Raw genomic sequence first — 19,331 nt, 5'->3', positions numbered from 1 at the left:
ATTTTGTGACCGCCATAACTAGCTAACCTTAAGGGGCCGTCCACACGAACCCGGGTATTTTTGAAACCGTGTGTTTCTCTACACGGTTTGGCCTTTCGTCCACACGTAACCGCAGTTGTCGGCTCCTGAAACCGGAGTTTTTTGTAACCGGAGTCCAGGGTGAACTTTTTCGAAAACTCCGGTTTCAGCAGTCATGTGTGGACAGGAGAACCGGACATTAGTTACTGTTGCTAGCACGTCAAGTTCTCGACGCTGACCATGCGCTGACCGCTCAGACGCTACTGTGAATATCAATAATCACTAAACATGCGAACACTAATACAAAATCGCCATATGTACAGTATATCAGCTAATGAGCTTGGATAAGTTTGAAAGTGTCTCATGTTAAAGTAACAACAGATTACAGACCTTTTTTGTTGAGTTGGTGTTGGATTTTTTGTTCTTTTCGAAATTTAAAAAAAAAAAAAATGTCCAAAAACAATTTTCAAAATAAATCTCCTATGCCATAATTTTTTTTCGAGTCGAGAAATCACTTGGTCACAGTGTTTTCCCAGGAGCTTTTGCCATTTACCGTAATGTTATATTTACACGTTTATCAGTGCCTATCTGACTTTATTAGAGTAAAATACCGTTCAGATTACAAAATCAGAATACAGTAGCTACTAGCTAACCTAAAGACTTGTCATGAAAGAAAGTATTCCTCTATTCTTTTGTTTAAGAGGGTTTGTGTCTCAGATTCTCAGTTTGCCCAGGTCAAAAAGGCCTTTCACACAAAATACAAAACGACTAAAAGCTGTCTGTTTGTTTAAGGCCGACCAAATGAAGAGGAGAAGAATAGTGAGCGATGACGAAGAGGAGGAAGAGGAAGACATGGGCAAGAGAAATAGCCCAAGTAAAAGAGAGACAATCAGTTGTGTGCCTTCCATAGGTCAACATGAGGCCAATGAGCAGCTGGGGCCATCTACACAACTACAGCGCTACAACCTGCGGGCACACGGAAGTGAGTGAGTTTTTGGAATCACAAGTGCCTCACCAGAATCTATGGTGAAAAGTGAAGTGAACTTATGTCAATTTATGTTAAAACCAGAGTTACGTGTAACTTGTGGAGTCAAAAAGGGCAAACTGGATGTAGAAAAGCTGGCCAGAGGTAAGAATATCTATCTATCTATCTATCTATCTATCTATCTATCTATCTATCTATCTATCTATCTATCTATCTATCTATCTATCTATCTATCTATCTATCTATCTATCTATCTCCTCCTATTTTGTTTTTAATTTGCGTTGCTATATGTGGATGCCCTGTTTAGGTGAAGACTGCATTCTGTGTGAGAGAAAATGGTTTTCTCCTCCTGGCTTTGAGGCCTATGCCGGCAAACACAACAGGAAAAAATGGAAAACAACTATTTTCTACAATGGGGAACCCCTGAAGACGTTGTTGGATGTATGACACTTTGGTATTTTTACCTTTTTGTTTATTTATTAGACTCACAGCCAACACTAAATGACATGTCACCGTTATTACAGAAAGGGATTTTAAAAGCAAAGAGCTATAAAGGGAGAAGAACTGGCACAGAAATATACTCTGGAGAAGGAACTGAGGGAGATGATGTTCAAGGCAATGACTGGCTTCCAGTAAAGGAAGAGAAGGAAAGGCAAGGGGCTGAAAGTGGAGATGTCAACACCACTGAAGAAAAGGAGGCCAAGATAGAAGAGTTGGAAATGAAAGTTGAGAGTGTGCCTGCTGTTAGTGATGAAGGTAACAACAACAATGTTTGTGAAGGTGGTGTTTCCTACACGAATCAACATCTGTAGAAGCACTAATATTGACAGTAAATATTGGCATGTTAGCAGCTTCTTTGTGCATGTGTGAATAATATGCCATCTCCTTTCAGAAATGCAGACAGATTTCATCACTTCACCATGTGGGAAAATGGCAGCAAGAGTTGTGCTCAAGAGGCTTGAAGAGGTGAGATGGAGAAAAATCATTTTAACACATTTAAAGGGACTTGAGGCAGGATTTGTGAAAAAATACACATGCTTTTTTACTACAACTCCACAAGAACATGCATTTTACATTTTTTAATGCTAATGGGTGATGAAGCGTTCAAAACCGAAAAGAATGCTCCCACCAATGTATCTCTCCATTGCCTTGAACCGGCTGTGTGCTGTAATTCCTGATCCAAATTTCCCACGCAGAGTAACTTATCCACAGGTTTTTAGAGGTTTACCGCCTGCTGAGCTCATTGCCCGGTCAAACTGCGTCGTCATCCCGGGGGAGGAAACGAGGCGAATCAGTACGGCATCTGGGAATTCTTTTCTCATACTGCTGATTGTGCTTTTGCTGGCATACTGCATACTACATACTATAATTTGGTCAAATCAGTAGGCTACGTACTAGCAGTATAGTATGTGGTTTCCAATACAACCACAGTGTCACTGTCACAGCATCAGCTGCACTGCTGTGGAGAGTTCATGCGTGCTCCCACATCATCTTAGCTGATGGCTGCAGTTACCCTAACGGCCGCAATGACCACTGTATCGTTGATGACTCTTATTTCTTGATCCTGCGCCAAGCTCCTTTAAAGCTTTTCACCATTCTCACTGCATAGTTATAAAGTTAGTTACACACACTGTTTTCCCCTTGAGGAAGAACTATAATAACTCCTGGAATACCACCATCAGGTCAAAACTTTAATTCAACAACTACTTGGACACTGACTTTTCCCATGATCCTCAGCGATTTTGGTTTAGTTGAGCATGCTAACTGAAGTTTAGCTGTATAGCACAAGTAAGTATGAATAGTATAGACCATTTCTATGTTTATAAACATTGATGACGTATGTTGTGGGTGGGGCTTCACTGGTGGCAGAACGTGACAGCTGATCTGGTGTCAACAGTGGAAAGCCGGCATCAAGAGCGATCAAATCAGAGGAAGATGGATCATACAGAGGCCTTCTCTGATTATTTTAATGTTTTGTCAACAGAAAACAGGTTGTCATACCTGAGTAGGCTAAGTTAACGATTAGCAACGGAGTGTGTTGTGTGTTACGGACCGACGTAGGCTACTGCCTAGGGACACAAAACGCTGCGTGGGCGATCATCAACAAGTCCATCAACTACGGTATGACAGCAAACTGTAGCCTACTTGTATGGCTGTATATTACAGTTTATTTAACGGATCCATGTCTGTTATTTCTGTATTAGTCAGACCGTTGTTAGGCTATATATCACAGACCGTTGCTAGGGACACCGCTCATGACCCGATGTGTGTAAAAATGAATGAATGAATGTCAAAATAAATGAATAAGAGGGTGAAATGTGTACACGTATTAACGTTTACACTGAATGAAACAGTAAATGTTTAATAAAAATCCCTAAACGATGCACGCAATATCTACATATATTTTATACACTGACTGATAAGAGTATTTTTTCCGTCGAAAAAAGTTGTAAAGGACGGGTCGTCTTATATTCGGGGTCTAGATATTGTAGCCTACATGTGCAAATCAGCGGGTGACACCAAACAACGTCTGCCCAAGCAAGTCAGAGCTTTTCTTTCTCTCACACTCAGACACCAGTGACCTAGAGATGCAGCCGCATCTGAGGGGACGCGCGTGTGTTGCCGCTTCTCCACTACACAGTTACAGCTCGGCTCTACTCGACTCGGTTTAGGTCCTAGTTTAAATCACAGCTGAGTTCTTTATAGTTCCTCCTCAGCAGTCGTTGTATCACCCCAATTTCCACTGGGTCCGTCAGCGTGGCGGTCACCGCTGATCACTCCTCTAATCAGCATTTCACCGGTCTCGCCGCGGCACGACTCTCTTTTTTCTCTCCTTTCGTCAGCTCCAAACTCACTGTTCTGCACCGCGATTACGAAAATTAAATAAAATTCACCCTCTAATGTGGGCTCATCATCACAGCTTAGGGTCGTGCTGCAGCCAAGCAGCTGCGCTGCTTTTTAAAGTTGAGCTGTATGTCAGGACCTATGGTCAGGACGTGTATTTGTTGCTTACTTCCGGTATTTTTCTGCCACCAGTACGTCACTGTGACGTCGACGCCGAAGTGGTCTATAACATAACCATTTAGATAATGTTAGCATGCTTACATGTCAAGCAAGTGACCAAAGGTCATAAATCCAGGGACTCTTTCACAAAAACAGACTCTTCAAATGGTGACCCCGACGTGATTAACAAAAACGGAGAAATTGGACTTACTATCTCAGCTTTGAGTTCTTTGACTCAGACAACCCAGGCACAAGGACAACTGCGAGGCCTCGACTAAACAAAGGGAAAGCTTTGAAGAGTTCCAGTCCTTGAACTCGCGTGTTCGTTTGATGAAGTACGCAGGAGACGTTCAATTACAACATTTTCCAAAATTTATTTATAAAAGAATCAACTAGGAAAAGAGATCGTGTACAGAGCTCCGGACGAGACTAAGTTTCCCTTACCAACATGCCGCAGCAGCATCAGTTCACGAAGTCTGATGCTGTCTCCTGTCCCTGTCCAGTTTTATAGTTACTGATTACATTACAATTGATGTAATGTGCATTCTCATTGGCTGGAGTCCATATGACCTCGTGTCTGACCCCAATCTCATGCTTGGCGCTGATCAGCTGTTGATAGCTCCTATTAAACAAGGGACAAGAGAGAGAGAAAAGGACAAGACACACAACCCCCTGCATTCGTCAGCTTTCTCCTGTGTCAGCTGACTATCACAGTTACACTAGGTACGAAGACCAGATATCCCAGTTGTTTATCAAACAACCAGTACACTCAGTCCCTGTGTGTAACTGCTACTTCCCCTGTCATGTGTATGTCATTCTCTGGGCTGTAAGAGCAAAACACAGTAATTACACCAATTATAGTAAAGTTGATTACATGCTTCATTATTAAACTGATTGTCACAAGCTTATCATATGTCTAAGGCAAATGTCAATATCCCAAACATTATAGCAATATATGATTTGGGGGTTAATATCACAACACTATCTTAAGTTTGACTGTGAGTAAAATTATGGTAAAATTAATCCTGAGTAAATGAACCAAACATATTTCACCCCAGCTTGACCATCACTAATAACATATCAATCAAAAATGATTGAATGCTCCCCCTGGTTCTGTGTGTTTCAGGAGAGGACTGAACGTCAGTCAAACTGCCCAGAGCCAGAGCAACCAGAAGAAGGTTTGTGATTGTTTACTGTCCTGCTTAAGCAAACAGAAGAGACTGTAGTGTGTGACTGAATCTGTCTAATTTTAAAGGAGCAATATGTAAGACTGTTGCTGCAGTCAAATTCAAAATACTGCACAGTGCACGCCTTATTTTTACTCTGCCCTCCCTCCGTCCGTTATTGTGCAGTCTGTGAAAACAAATTTCCCCATGGGGGACAAATAAACTTAATCTAATCTAATCTTCCAGAGTTGAGGTTGCCAGATAGCCACACGCTAACCTCTGCCCTGTTCCAGCTTTGTGGCAATGGTACGTAGAGACTCACTCACAGTCTATACGCCACCCGAACCGTGAAGATGTAGTAATAGAAAGAAATGAACCAGATAGAGCTGTATACATGCACTGGGAAAACAGATTATTGTGCAGAAAGCTAGGTGTGTGTCCAGGAGAAAATGAGCCACTCTGGCATGTGTCTGCAAATTCTTCTTTGCTTTCAATCGTCTTCATCTTTCCAACGCATCTCCTATGTCAGGAGGTTTGTGGGAGTCATAGCAAGGTCTTGTAATGGAGGTAACGTCAGACATAGTCCACAATGCTTGTAGTTGCATCTCAGTGGTAACTGGCAACCTGGATGCCCAAATGCTACTGACTTTGTGATTGGGAGATAGCAGTGGGTGGTGCAACATATCAAAACATAAACACGATTTCCGGGCTGCAAATTACATTTTTAAATGTATTTAAATATTGTTGTCAGTTAGATCAGTATTTCAAATTAAGATGTTTTTTTAGTCTCTGATGACATATTGGGTGATTTTATTGGCATACATTTATAGCTCCTTTGATAACTCCACAAAACATTATTTTTCTTTGTAACTTGAATAACCTCGCTTTTATCTGTGAACAGACAGTTGGTGTAAGCCACTGGATGACGACACAGAGAGTGAAGAGAAGAGACGACACAAAGCCTTAGCGACAGACGACCTTCGCGCCACAAAGAGTAAAAGAGACGAAAGTGGTGAAAGAAAAGATGGACAAACAGACATCCAGACTAAAACAAGAAAACCCGCAAGACCTCTACCTGCACCAGCTACCTCGTCCAAACCTGAAGACACCAAATCAATCAGCGACAACGCTGCCAACATCAGAACCTCACCTGTCCCTGAGACAAGTACAAGTCTGACCAACGACATGATAGGTTAGCAACACATGAAGATTCACTTTTTTGTGGTAAAATGGTCTAAGATGTCATGGATTAGATTAATATTTGTTTATTTGATGTTTGTCTCCTGTAAAGATAACTGTGAGGAGAGAGAAGAGCATCTTGAAACGAGTGTTCAACCTTCTGAAAATATCAAAAATTCATCGCCAGGGAAAGAATGCTCAGAGCTAATGAGTAAGTAGGCCTAGTTCAGAGTCTTTTTATTTTTCGTCTATTGTCTTTTCCCCAAATTATTTGTACTAAATAGAAAATCTATTAAGATGTTCAACAATCATTTTCTCCTCACCTTGCAGGCCACTCCCCTAAACCTCTGAGAGAGCAGGCTGATAACTCAACGCACACAGACGCCACTACCAATGACCACGAGGCAACACAAATGCAAAAGATTAATCAAGAGACAAGGTAAGGACTCATTAGTAATCTCATTATCTGGACAAATTAAAATGTTTGTTTGATACATGTCACCACAGAATATCTTTATTCCACAGTGATCCTCAAGCAAGTCATTCCTCGGACATAGAGGAGGTTTCGTCCTCTAGATGCTCCGCTGGCATTGATCTGGATACAATGGATCTTGATCAATTAAAGAAAGAGAAAATAAAAATGCAAATCAAAGTTTTAAAACTACAAGAGGAGTATAACACTATGAAAATTCAAGGATTAAAAAGTAAACTTGTGAAATGCAGGCAGTAATTTGTGGACAAACCTGCAAAAACGCACACATTGTGCATTATTGTCAGTTACAGGCATGTAGTTAAACAAAGGGCCATTTCAGTTACACAGGGATCACTAAGTGTGTTTACTGCTTACTCTTAACAGCAAATAATTTTAGTCAGTTTATTAAAAGCATTTGATACTATATACTGTATAAGAGGCTTGTCAGATATGGGTATCCACCAGCAATAAAATGGCCAACGCTAAAAAACTTGAGGGAAGTATCACTGGGCCAAATATTCCAACTGCAGCAGACAGTGTGGATTCTCTGAGTTAAACTATTGTCATATCCTTTGGTAATTAATTGACTTATGAAGGGCACGTTTTAAGTTTTTATGTTAAGTTTTAAAGATTTTAGCCCTTGTGTCACTTTGACAATAATGTGTGTGTATACTATAGGTGTTTATTACTTGAAATGATTTTGTTACTGATGTTGTTATATGCACTGTGGCATGGTGCCACAAACCTAGACAGTGTTGCATTGTTTACATCAGGGTCACAGTGGAAATGAGTCGATGAGACTTTGTTTTGTTATCCTTGACCTGGAGTTCTCTCTAATTAAATATATGATGGACCAAACGTTTCTGCTTCTCCTTTGCCAGTTGTGTGGTTCATCTCACTTCTGTCTGTGTCTGTCACTCCCTCCGTAAAAGTGTAGCTACACTACTGACTCAAAATCAAGCAAATTGTTTTTGTTACGAGGCAATGGCAACATAACTTTTTTTCTTTTTTTTCTGTCTTTGCCTAAAAGACTGTCCTCATGTACGCGTATCACAGAGACTACGCCAGCCTACGTCACGTCAAAGGCCACGCCCCCTCGCCGGTGAAAACAAAGGAGAAGTCCTCAGTGTTGTGTTACATAGGCACTAATACGGGCATGCGGGCATGGTTTCGGGTTTCGATCCCTGGCGCCGAAGGCAGCATTTTTACTGCACCTCTCGCCGCTGAGTACGTTAGGGGTCATTCTCCGGTAGGCTGTATGGACATACGTAAACGACGTGATATAGTTGTCTGCCTAGTGCCTGACAAACGTTAGCTATTGCAGGAGGTTGTTTCCAGGCCGGTTAATGTTAGATAGGCGAAATCAGGACGGACTATACGGCGGGATTTGTAAATTTACCGCCAGTCAAAACCAGCAGTTTGTGAGTTAACTTTTCACCGGACTGGGGGCGTGGCCTCACTTGCTACTCTCATCTGCAAAATTTCAGTTGTGGTTCCTGGGTTGAGAGGAGGTAAGGTAGGCCTAAGGTATCTGTTGTCAACTTTTAACAATGCTAAATCGATTTTGCGGTTTGAAACATTTATAGACGTGTCATGGATATTATAAACACAATTAACCAATATAACAACCCCCTTTCGCTTGAAATGCTGTCCAGTTTCTCTTTGTATAGCTAAATGTATCGATTACAGGCTGCGATCAGAGTCTGAGTAGATTAAAAAAGTTACGGTCAATCGACGTAATTGAGCTGAAATAAACAACAGAGAGGAGTGAAGCGAGCTCAGACAGATTTAGAAAACTAGTCACTGGTTCACCCGTTTGCCTGCTCTCGCGTGACTCTGCAGCTCAAGTCATCGACGACCACGGTTCATTTTGAAAAACAACAACTAGGCGCCAACCGTCCTTCGGAAATCAGCATTTCCGCTGTTGTAGATACAGTCAGTTACAGATAGAGAAATAGAGTAGCCTAGTTTTGACAGAAGCCTACCATCTACCGCGTTTAGAATCAGAATCAGGCCTTTTTTATTATATGGCTTGTGTTATAGTCACACTCAAATGGGACTATAACACAAGCCATATAATAAAAAAGGCCAACCAAAGACTATTCCACCTCAGGCAGCTCAAGAAATACAAAGTCAAACGCAATCTCCTCCTCCAGTTCTACACAGCCATCCCCGAAAGGGGGTCATCCCTATGTTCCCACAGCCCTATGTTCCCTCAGCCCTATGTTCCCTCATTTCTAACTTTTGTCGTCACTGAAAATTAGGCCCTATGTTCCCTCAGCCCTATGTTCCCTCATTTCTAACTTTTGTTGTCACTGAAAATTAGGCCCTATTCCCACAGCCCTTTGGTCCCACCATTGGTTGGGTTTAGGCATAGAAAGCATCCTCACAGCATCCATCTCAGTTTGGTACGGCAGTCTGGACACCCACTCACGCAGCAAACTCCAACGTATCATAAAAAAAGCATCTCTAATTACGAACACCCCCCTCCCATCACTTGATTCACTTTACCATAAACGCACAATAACAAGAGCACATAAAATAATCTCTGATTCAACACACCCAGCCAACCACCTGTTTCAACTGTTGCCCTCTGGCAGACGCTTTAGGTCCATTTCAACAAAAACAACCCGGTTCAAAAACAGCTTTTTTCCCACTGCCATCAGGCTACTGAACTCCACTCATCTCCATACTCCATCTGTGTTAAATGTATAGTCTGTATGTAAATGTCTGCTCTAATGTTGATGTCTGCTCATGTATGTTAAATGTATAACTGATGTCTGTTGCCACACAGTACTATGTGCTGGCACTATGCTGTGCCGAAAGCAAATTCTGCCGACTTGTTGTGCAGTCCTTAATAAATGAATAAATGAATTGAATACAGTGTAACAGACTTTTTATGAAAAAAGTAACATTATCCTTTTATTTTGTTTACAGGGGTTTGCGTCTCAGAAAACCAATCAATTCGACTAAAAGCTGTCTGTTTGTTTAAGGCCGACCAAATGAAGAGGAGAAGAATACTGAGTGATGGTAGGAAAGAGGAAGACAAGGGCAGGAGAAGTAACCGAAGGAAACGAGAGCGAATGAGTTACACTATAGATCGAAGTGATGAGGATAGAGAGGAAGAATCGGAGGAGGAAGAACAGGAGCTGGGGGCATCTACACAACTACAACACAACAATCAGGGGGAACAAGGAAAAAGTGAGATTTCGGAACCAGAGTTACGTGTGACCTGTGGAGTCAAAAAGGGCAGACTGGATGTAGAAAAGCTGGCCAAAGGTAAGAAGACTATCTATCTATCTATCTATCTATCTATCTATCTATCTATCTATCTATCTATCTATCTATCTATCTATCTATCTATCTATCTATCTATCTATCTATCTATCTATCTATCTCCTCTTCCTATTTTGTTTGTAATTTGCGTTGCTGTACTTGAATGCCCTGTTCAGGTGAAGACTGCATTCTGTGTGAGAGAAGCTGGTTTTCTCCCACTGCCTTTGAGGCCTATGCCGGCAAAGGCTCCACTAAAAAATGGAAAACAACTATTTTCTACAACGGCGAACCTCTGCAGACGTTGTTTGATGTAAGACGTTTTTCTTTGTTTCTTTATTTAAGAGACTCACAGCCAACACTAAATAACATGTCACCATTATCACAGGAAGGGATTTTAACAACAAAGAGCTATACAAGGAGAAGAACTTCCACCACAAAGGTAACTACACTTTTAAATATGATATTGATTTTGTAAAATAAGAAAATGCAACTTTGATACTTAATGTCAGAGGATTTTTTTTCTTTTATCTCCCCAGCCACAGAAAATCCTGTCATCAGATGTAGAATCAGGAAGTTCCTATGAAGGTTTGAGGCACTTTCTTTTCTGCAGCTGAAACCAGAATTCAATGCTAAGCAGCACAGATGCCAACTTATAATTATTAATTGATTTGATTACAATCGCTCTCAATGCAGCAGAATTATACTCTGGAGAAGAAACCAAGGAAGTTGATGTTCAAGGCGACAGGCTTCCGGGGAAGGGAGAGAAGAAAAGGCAAGGGGCTGAAAGTGGTGGAGGAGATGTCAACACGACTGAAGAAGAGGAGGACAAGATAGAAGAGGGAGAAGTTGAAGATGAGAGTGTGCCTGCTGTTATTGATGAAGACAACGTTCGTGAAGGTGGTGTTTCCTACACGAATCAACATCTGTAGAAGCACTAACACTGACAGTAAATATTGGCATGTTAGCAGCTTCTTTGTGCATGTGTGAATAATATGCCATCTCCTTTCAGAAATGCAGACAGATTTCATCACTTCAACATGTGGAAAAATGGCAAGAGTTGTGCTCAAGAGGCTTGAAGAGGTGAGATGGAGAAAAATCATTTTAACATACTATTTAAAGCTTTTCACCTTTCTCACACTGCATAGTTATGAAGTTAGTTATGCGTGTACACCAGGGGTGCAGATCCGATGTCAGGATTGGGGGGGACACAAAAGTGATTTTGTTTTTGTTTTTTTTGCCCATATGCAGCTCATAACATGCCACCATAAATCACAACTTAGAGGCTCACCATATCATTAAAAAAGTACTGCACAGGGAATTATTTATTGTGCTTACCTTTCTTGCTTATTTGTCCTAAACAGCCAACAGCACATATCACTGCTGTTATATTAGTAAATTATAATTTTAAGGGTCTCGGACATGTAATGTCTACTCACATTCTTATCTTTCGCCTCCCTCCGACCTTCCCAGATCCCCAATTCTTCTCACCATCTTCCTTATCTCCCAGTGTATGGAACTACTTTATGTATGATTAATTGATATGGAGGAATATCAAAATATGAATCATAAGATTGAGGGGGGTGTTTTTTTTTAATTTAAAGCCTGCTGATGTCATTAGTGTCTGTGTAAGAAACTACCCTTTCACTTAAACATCATAGTGAGGGAGACCAGAGATTTCTTTGTTCCACCATTTCAATCATTTCTTTTTAGATGTTAATCTAAAATGTGAAGAATGTGAATTTTTATTGGGGGGGACAATTCATGTTTTTCAGAAATTGGGGGGGACATGTCCCCCCCGTCCCCCCTGGGATCTGCACCCATGGTGTACACACACTGGGAGCTAAAGAAACTCCTTGTAATACCACCATCAGGTCAAAACTTTATTTCAACAACTACTTAGACACTGACTTTTCCCATGATCAGCAGTTTTGGTTTAGTTGAGCATGGTACCTGAAGTTTAGCTGTATAGCACATTAATAATGTAATAACATATTGAGTTTTGTAAGTATGAATAGTATAACATTACCATTTAGATATGTTAGCATGCTCACATATCAGGCAAGTGACCAAAGGTCAGAGCGTAAATCCAGTGACTCCAGTGACTTTCACAAAAACAGACTCTGACTGTAACATAGACAAATGTCTCAATTCATCTAAAGTTTAGTTCTTGACTGTGGTCAAATTAATCCTGAGTAAATGAACCAATAATATTTAATCCCAGTTTGGCCATCACAAATAACGTATCAATCAAATATTATTGAGTGCTCCCCGTAATTCTGTGTTTCAGGAGAGGACTGAACGTCAGTCAAACTGCCCAGAGCCAGAGCAACCAGAAGAAGGTTTGTGATTGTTTACTGTCCAACTTAAGCAAACAGAAGAGACTGTAGCATGTGACTGAATCTGTTTAACTTTAAAAACTCCACAAAACATTATTTTTTTGTAACTTGAATGACCTTGCTTTTATCTGCGAACAGACAGTTGGTTTATGCCAGTGGATGACACACCGAATGAAGGGGAGAGTCGACAAAACATCTCGGCAATAGACAACCCTTGCGTCACAGCAGCCTCACAAACTGACACCAGCTGGATGCCAGGTGTTAAGAGAGAAGGAGATGAAAGTGGTGAAAGAAAAGATGGACAAACAGACATCCAGACTAAAACACCTGCAAGACCTCTACCTGCAGCAGCTACCTCGTCCAAACCTGAAGACACCAAATCAATCAGCGACGACGCCGCCAACATCAGAACCTCACCTGTCCCTGAGACAAGTACAAGTCTGACCAACGACATGATAGGTTAGCAACACATGCAGATTCACTTTTTTGTGGTAAAATGGTTTAAGATGTCATGGATTAGATTAATATTTTTTTGTTTATTTGATGTTTGCCTCCTGTAAAGATAACTGTGAGGAGAGAGAAGAGCATCTTGAGACGATCGTTCATCCTTCTGGAGTTGAAAATATCAAAGATTCATCACCAGAGAAAGAATGCCCAGAGCCAATGAGTAAGTAGTCCAGAGACCACACATGGAGTCTGTTTTATTGTCTTTTTTTCAAATGATTTGTAAAATCAAGTGAAATTTTCAACAATCATTTTCTCCTCACCTTGCAGGCCACTCCCCTAAACCTCTGAGAGAGCAGGCTGATAACTCAACGCACACAGACGCCACTACCAATGACCACGAGGCAACACAAATGCAAAAGATTAATCAAGAGACAAGGTAAGGACTAGTAATCTCATTATCTGGACAAATTAAGATGTTTGTTTGATACATGTCACCACAGAATATCTTTATTCCACAGTGATCCTCAAGCAAGTCATTCCTCGGACATAGAGGAGGTTTCGTCCTCTAGATGCTCCGCTGGCATTGATCTGGATACAATGGATCTTGATCAATTAAAGAAAGAGAAAATAAAAATGCAAATCAAAGTTTTAAAACTACAAGAGGAGTATTACACTATGAAAATTCAGAGGCTTCAGAGGCTTGTCAGATATGGATATGCACCAGCAATAAAATGGCCAATGCTAAAGAACTTGTCATGAGGGAAGTACTGTATACATCACTGGACCAAATATTCCAACTGCAGCAGACAGTGTGGATTCTCTGAGTTAAACCTTTGTCATATCCTTTGGTAATGGGTACAACTAATTCAATCATGGAGGGCGTTTCATAAAGTTTAACAGAAGGGTTAGGGTTAGTCACACCTACAATGGACGACTGGCTTGACATTTGGATGGAAAGAATGACTTGTATTTTTATGAAATTGTTTTTAATGTTTTTTTTCTTTTCCCATACGTGTTTAGTCATTTAGATTGCCTTGATTTCTCTGTTTTGTACTTTGTGTATTACCGGTATTATTAATTATATGAATTCATAAGCTGTAAATAATAGTTGGAAATGTTATTTTTTCATGCACAAAATAGAGGTCATTATGGACTTGTCAAAAATCATTACTATAGTTTGATAACATTAAATCAGTGGGGTGGCTAAAAATACATTTTAAAGATTTCAGCCCTTGCGCCAATTCTGACAAGAATGTGTGTATACTGTATGTTAATTACTTGTTTTTGTTTTTTTTCTACTGATGGTAGACATTGTTTTATGATGTTAACTGTGGTATGGTGCCACAAACCTAGACTCGGGCCCTGCATCAGTGCAGCTTTGTTTAAATCAAGGATCACAGGTTGTGTTGACCTGGGGTTCTCTCTCATTTCACACAAACTGAATTAAAGATATTGGTAACGGGCTGTGTGCTTCATCGTCATCACTTGTGTCTGTGTCTGCCACTCCCCTAGAGAAAGGTGTACACTATTGACTAAAAATCAATAAGGCAAGGCAACACACACACCTCTAAAATGTCTATGTATGGAAATGATCTTCTTGATCAACTGTCAAAATCCTTAAGGCAGTGTCTCTCAACTTGTGGGTCAGTGCCCATCAGCAGGCCATCAAAGTTATTTCATCATTATCTGCAATACAAAATAAGACCTATATACATAGGTTTTCTTTTAAAGCAACTTACCTCATACTCAGGACAACCCCAGGTGAAGTATGGGAAAGTAATCATTGAAATCCATCATCTTTTCCAGTGCTCTACTCTCATCCAAAGATATTCAATGAATGGAAAGATACTCCATGAGCGGCTGCTCGTGGATTTATACAATTTGTAGGTAGATGAAAGTGAGATATTTATATTTTCTTATGATAACATTAAATATTTACACTACTAACAGTAATATTTAGCATGCCAAAAATAATTTAAATCATTTTCACGGGAGTTCGCGGCCATTTGTTTGACGTTGCCTAGGAGATCTGTGCCAAATCTCGCGAGAGTGTGTCGTAGAGACAGAGACAGGTCTTGAACAAAGTGGATTTTCTCCTGATGTGTCCGTCTGAAAATTGCCATTTTCGTGTCAAACTGTTCAGAAGAGATGTGGCTTGTGAAAAATGAGTCCAACATTTACTTCAGTGACTGTGGGGAGAAAGACCCGACCATAATCTGTGTTCACGTTCAATTTTCCCATTGGAGTCAATACACTCCAGGCTGCCTCTGGTCTCCCTAAAGGGGCGTGGCCGTGCAGAAGCCCACGTGACATGCATACAGGAAGCTGACTCGTCATGGAAGGTCTTGGTTTATAAACCGTCTGGTCTTTGAGCATAGACTGTAAAAAGGTTGAGAGACAGCGGAGGTAAGGTCAACTTTTAACAATGCTAAATCGATTTAGTGGTTTGAAACATAAAAGACGTGTCATGGATATTATAAACACAATTAACCAATATAACCCCCTTTCGCTTGAAATGCTGTCCAGTTTCTCTTTGTATAGCTAAATGTATCGATTACAGGCTGCGATCAGATTCTGAGTAGATTAAAAAAAGTTACGGTCAATCGACGTAATTGAGCTGAAACAAACAACAGAGAGGAGTGAAGCTAGCTCAGGCAGATTTAGAAAACTAGTCACTGGTTCACCCGTTTCTGCCTGCTCTCACATGACTCTGCAGCTCAAGTCATCGACAACCACGGTTCATTTTGAAACTACGCGCTTTGTCTCTGCTTCCTCTCGCGCCAATCGTCCGCGAATTTTTTTTTCCTACTATGGCCACGCCAAGACCATAGGCCAAGACCCGCTTTACTAGGCCTCTGATTGACTTATCACGATGCCCGCTACTCTGCCGGTTTGGTTTAGGCAAAGACGGTTGGTTTAGTTGAAATGGTTGAAATCAGCATTTCCGCTGTTGTAGATACAGTCAGTTACAGATAGAGAAATAGAGTAACTTAGCCTAGTTTTGACAGAAGCCTATCATCTACCGCGGTTATCAGTAAGCTATCTGACTGTTAGAATGAAATAGGCCACTGTTCAGATTACAACATCAGAATACAGTGTAACAGACTTTTTATGAAAAAAGTAACCCTATCCTTTTATTTTGTTTACAGGGGTTTGCGTCTCAGAAAACCAATCAATTCGACTAAAAGCTGTCTGTTTGTTTAAGGCCGACCAAATGAAGAGGAGAAGAATACTGAGTGATGGTAGGAAAGAGGAAGACAAGGGCAGGAGAAGTAACCGAAGGAAACGAGAGCGAATGAGTTACACTATAGATCGAAGTGATGAGGATAGAGAGGAAGAATCGGAGGAGGAAGAACAGGAGCTGGGGGCATCTACACAACTACAACACAACGATCAGGGGGAACAAGGAAAAAGTGAGATTTTGGAACCACAGTTACGTGTGACCTGTGGAGTCAAAAAGGGCAGACTGGATGTAGAAAAGCTGGCCAAAGGTAAGAAGACTATCTATCTATCTATCTATCTATCTATCTATCTATCTATCTATCTATCTATCTATCTATCTATCTATCTATCTATCTATCTATCTATCTATCTATCTATCTATCTATCTATCTATCTATCTATCTATCTATCTATCTATCTATCTATCTATCTATCTCCTCTTCCTATTTTGTTTGTAATTTGCGTTGCTGTACTTGAATGCCCTGTTCAGGTGAAGACTGCATTCTGTGTGAGAGAAGCTGGTTTTCTCCCACTGCCTTTGAGGCCTATGCCGGCAAAGGCTCCACTAAAAAATGGAAAACAACTATTTTCCACAAGGGCGAACCTCTGCAGACGTTGTTTGATGTAAGACGTTTTTCTTTGTTTCTTTATTTAAGAGACTCACAGCCAACACTAAATAACATGTCACCATTATCACAGGAAGGGATTTTAACAACAAAGAGCTATACACGGAGAAGAACTTCCACCACAAAGGTAACTACACTTTTAAATATGATATTGATTTTGTAAAATAAGAAAATGCAACTTTGATACTTAATGTCAGAGGATTTTTTTTTCTTTTATCTCCCCAGCCACAGAAAATCCTGTCATCAGATGTAGAATCAGGAAGTTCCCATGAAGGTTTGAGGCACTTTCTTTTCTGCAGCTGAAACCAGAATTCAATGCTAAGCAGCACAGATGCCAACTTATAATTATTAATTAATTTGATTACAGTCGCTCTCAATGCAACAGAATTAAACTCTGGAGAAGAAACCAAGGAAGTTGATGTTCAAGGCGACAGGCTTCCGGGGAAGGGAGAGAAGAAAAGGCAAGGGGCTGAAAGTGGTGGAGGAGATGTCAACACGACTGAAGAAGAGGAGGACAAGATAGAAGAGGGAGAAGTTGAAGATGAGAGTGTGCCTGCTGTTATTGATGAAGACAACGTTCGTGAAGGTGGTGTTTCCTACACGAATCAACATCTGTAGAAGCACTAACACTGACAGTAAATATTGGCATGTTAGCAGCTTCTTTGTGCATGTGTGAATAATATGCCATCTCCTTTCAACAATCATTTTCTCCTCACCTTGCAGGCCACTCCCCTAAACCTCTGAGAGAGCAGGCTGATAACCCAACGCACACAGACGCCACTACCAATGACCACGAGGCAACACAAATGCAAAAGATTAATCAAGAGACAAGGTAAGGACTCATTAGTAATCTCATTATCTGGACAAATTAAGATGTTTGTTTGATACATGTCACCACAGAATATCTTTATTCCACAGTGATCCTCAAGCAAGTCATTCCTCGGACATAGAGGAGGAGGTTTCGTCCTCTAGATGCTCCGCTGGCATTGATCTGGATACAATGGATCTTGATCAATTAAAGAAAGAGAAAATAAAAATGCAAATCAAAGTTTTAAAACTACAAGAGGAGTATTACACTATGAAAATTCCGGGAGTTAGAAAGTAAACTTGTGAAATGCAGGCAGTAATTTGTAGCCTCGTAAACCAGCCTCTCGCGGAAGTGCATTTAATTTCATTCCGAGGGAGAGTCTGGCCTCATCCCCATTCTAAGCGTTTGGACTGAAACCCTCAGAAGGCCGAGCCAATCAGCGTCGCCCGCTGTGATTGACACAGCACGTTGGCCAATCAGGGACCGACTGGTGCAAAGCCCCGTCACTACACCAACTTGCTGATTGGCTGAATGAGGTTGTCTGTCAACGCTACTACCAAAGATATTAAAACGTCTTTGCTACTACTCCCGCCCAGCTCCCGCCCACCCAAAATACTTAGAGCGGGGATGAGGCCAGACTCTCCCGAGAAATGAAATGAAATGCATTTCCGCGAGAGGCTGGTTTACGAGGCTAAGTAATTTGTGGACAAACCTGCAAAAATTCACACATTGTACATTATTGTCAATTACAGGCATGTAGTTAAACAAAGGGACAATTCAGTTACACAGGGATCTGTTGTTTACTGCTGGCTCTAACAGCAAGTAATTTTAGTCAGTTTATAAAAAGCATAATGATACTATATGTAAGAGGCTTGTCAGATATGGATATGCACCAGTAATAAAATGGCCAATGCTAAAGAACTTGTCATGAGGGAAGTACTGTATACATCACTGGACCAAATATTCCAACTGCAGCAGACAGTGTGGATTCTCTGAGTTAAACCTTTGTCATATCCTTTGGTAATGGGTACAACTAATTCAATCATGGAGGGCGTTTCATAAAGTTTAACAGAAGGGTTAGGGTTAGTCACACCTACAATGGACGACTGGCTTGACATTTGGATGGAAAGAATGACTTGTATTTTTATGAAATTGTTTTTAATGTTTTTTTTCTTTTCCCATACCTGTTTAGTCATTTAGATTGCCTTGATTTCTCTGTTTCGTACTTTGTGTATTATTATTAATTATATGAATTCATAAGCTGTAAATAATAGTTGGAAATGTTATTTTTTCATGCACAAAATAGAGGTCATTATGGACTTGTCAAAAATCATTACTATAGTTTGATAACATTAAATCAGTGGGGTGGCTAAAAATACATTTTAAAGATTTCAGCCCTTGCGCCAATTCTGACAAGAATGTGTGTGTATACTGTATGTTAATTACTTGTTTTTGTTTTTTTTCTACTGATGGTAGACATTGTTTTATGATGTTAACTATGGTATGGTGCCACAAACCTAGACTCGGGCCCTGCATCAGTGCAGCTTTGTTTAAATCAAGGACCACAGGTTGTGTTGACCTGGGGTTCTCTCTCATTTCACACAAACTGAATTAAAGATATTGGTAACGGGCTGTGTGCTTCATCGTCATCACTTGTGTCTGTGTCTGCCACTCCCCTAGAGAAAGGTGTACACTATTGACTAAAAATCAATAAGGCAAGGCAACACACACACACCTCTAAAATGTCTATGTATGGAAATGATCTTCTTGATCAACTGTCAAAATCCTTAAGG

At 40.6% G+C, this 19,331-nt stretch overlaps 2 protein-coding genes across 3 annotated transcripts; both read left to right on the top strand.

Moving 5' to 3' along the window:
• The first annotated feature begins 1,518 nt into the window (after positions 1 to 1,518).
• LOC146983243 (uncharacterized) lies at positions 1,519 to 7,601 on the top strand. Its single transcript, XM_085784743.1, has 6 exons — positions 1,519 to 1,783; positions 1,908 to 1,969; positions 5,133 to 5,184; positions 6,682 to 6,790; positions 6,877 to 7,266; positions 7,357 to 7,601. The coding sequence occupies exons 1-5, from the start codon at positions 1,723 to 1,725 to the stop codon at positions 7,079 to 7,081; spliced, it is 489 nt and encodes a 162-aa protein (XP_085640869.1). The 5' UTR covers positions 1,519 to 1,722; the 3' UTR covers positions 7,082 to 7,266; positions 7,357 to 7,601.
• Positions 7,602 to 8,188: 587 nt separating this feature from the next.
• Positions 8,189 to 19,138, top strand: LOC146983242 (uncharacterized). 2 transcript variants are annotated; one of them, XM_085784742.1, is made up of 12 exons: positions 8,189 to 8,334; positions 9,761 to 10,102; positions 10,276 to 10,409; positions 10,485 to 10,538; positions 10,636 to 10,684; positions 10,796 to 10,996; positions 11,109 to 11,179; positions 12,387 to 12,438; positions 12,574 to 12,894; positions 12,998 to 13,102; positions 17,454 to 17,562; positions 17,649 to 19,138. In XM_085784742.1, exons 2-12 carry the CDS (start codon positions 9,826 to 9,828, stop codon positions 17,833 to 17,835), a joined length of 1,560 nt encoding a protein of 519 aa, XP_085640868.1. In that variant the 5' UTR covers positions 8,189 to 8,334; positions 9,761 to 9,825; the 3' UTR covers positions 17,836 to 19,138. The 2 variants fall into 2 exon arrangements, with proteins under 2 accessions (XP_085640868.1, XP_085640867.1); XM_085784741.1 differs by lacking the exons at positions 17,454 to 17,562; positions 17,649 to 19,138 and adding exons at positions 13,210 to 13,318; positions 13,401 to 14,126.
• Positions 19,139 to 19,331: the final 193 nt, after the last annotated feature.

Source organism: Trachurus japonicus, chromosome 8, assembly GCF_045865225.1.
Source record: "Trachurus japonicus isolate A0001 chromosome 8, Traja_1.0".
NCBI classification, from domain to species: domain Eukaryota; kingdom Metazoa; phylum Chordata; class Actinopteri; order Carangiformes; family Carangidae; genus Trachurus; species Trachurus japonicus.
The sequence above is the reverse complement of the archived record's forward strand: the minus strand, read 5'-3'. Positions and strand labels throughout refer to the sequence as shown.

What these genes read in the sequence shown, in the direction of transcription:
- LOC146983243 (XM_085784743.1), top strand. Translation starts at nt 1,723, where the DNA reads ATGAAAGTTGAGAGTGTGCCTGCTGTTAGTGATGAAGGTAACAACAAC. An exon ending in CAACAACAATGTTTGTGAAG is followed by an intron (nt 1,784 to 1,907) that starts GTGGTGTTTCCT and finishes AAATGCAGACAG; the next exon opens with ATTTCATCACTTCACCATGT. An exon ending in GCCAGAGCAACCAGAAGAAG is followed by an intron (nt 5,185 to 6,681) that starts GTTTGTGATTGT and finishes CTCACCTTGCAG; the next exon opens with GCCACTCCCCTAAACCTCTG.
- LOC146983242 (XM_085784741.1), top strand. Translation starts at nt 9,826, where the DNA reads ATGAAGAGGAGAAGAATACTGAGTGATGGTAGGAAAGAGGAAGACAAG. An exon ending in ATCAGGAAGTTCCTATGAAG is followed by an intron (nt 10,685 to 10,795) that starts GTTTGAGGCACT and finishes TCAATGCAGCAG; the next exon opens with AATTATACTCTGGAGAAGAA. An exon ending in GCCAGAGCAACCAGAAGAAG is followed by an intron (nt 12,439 to 12,573) that starts GTTTGTGATTGT and finishes ATCTGCGAACAG; the next exon opens with ACAGTTGGTTTATGCCAGTG.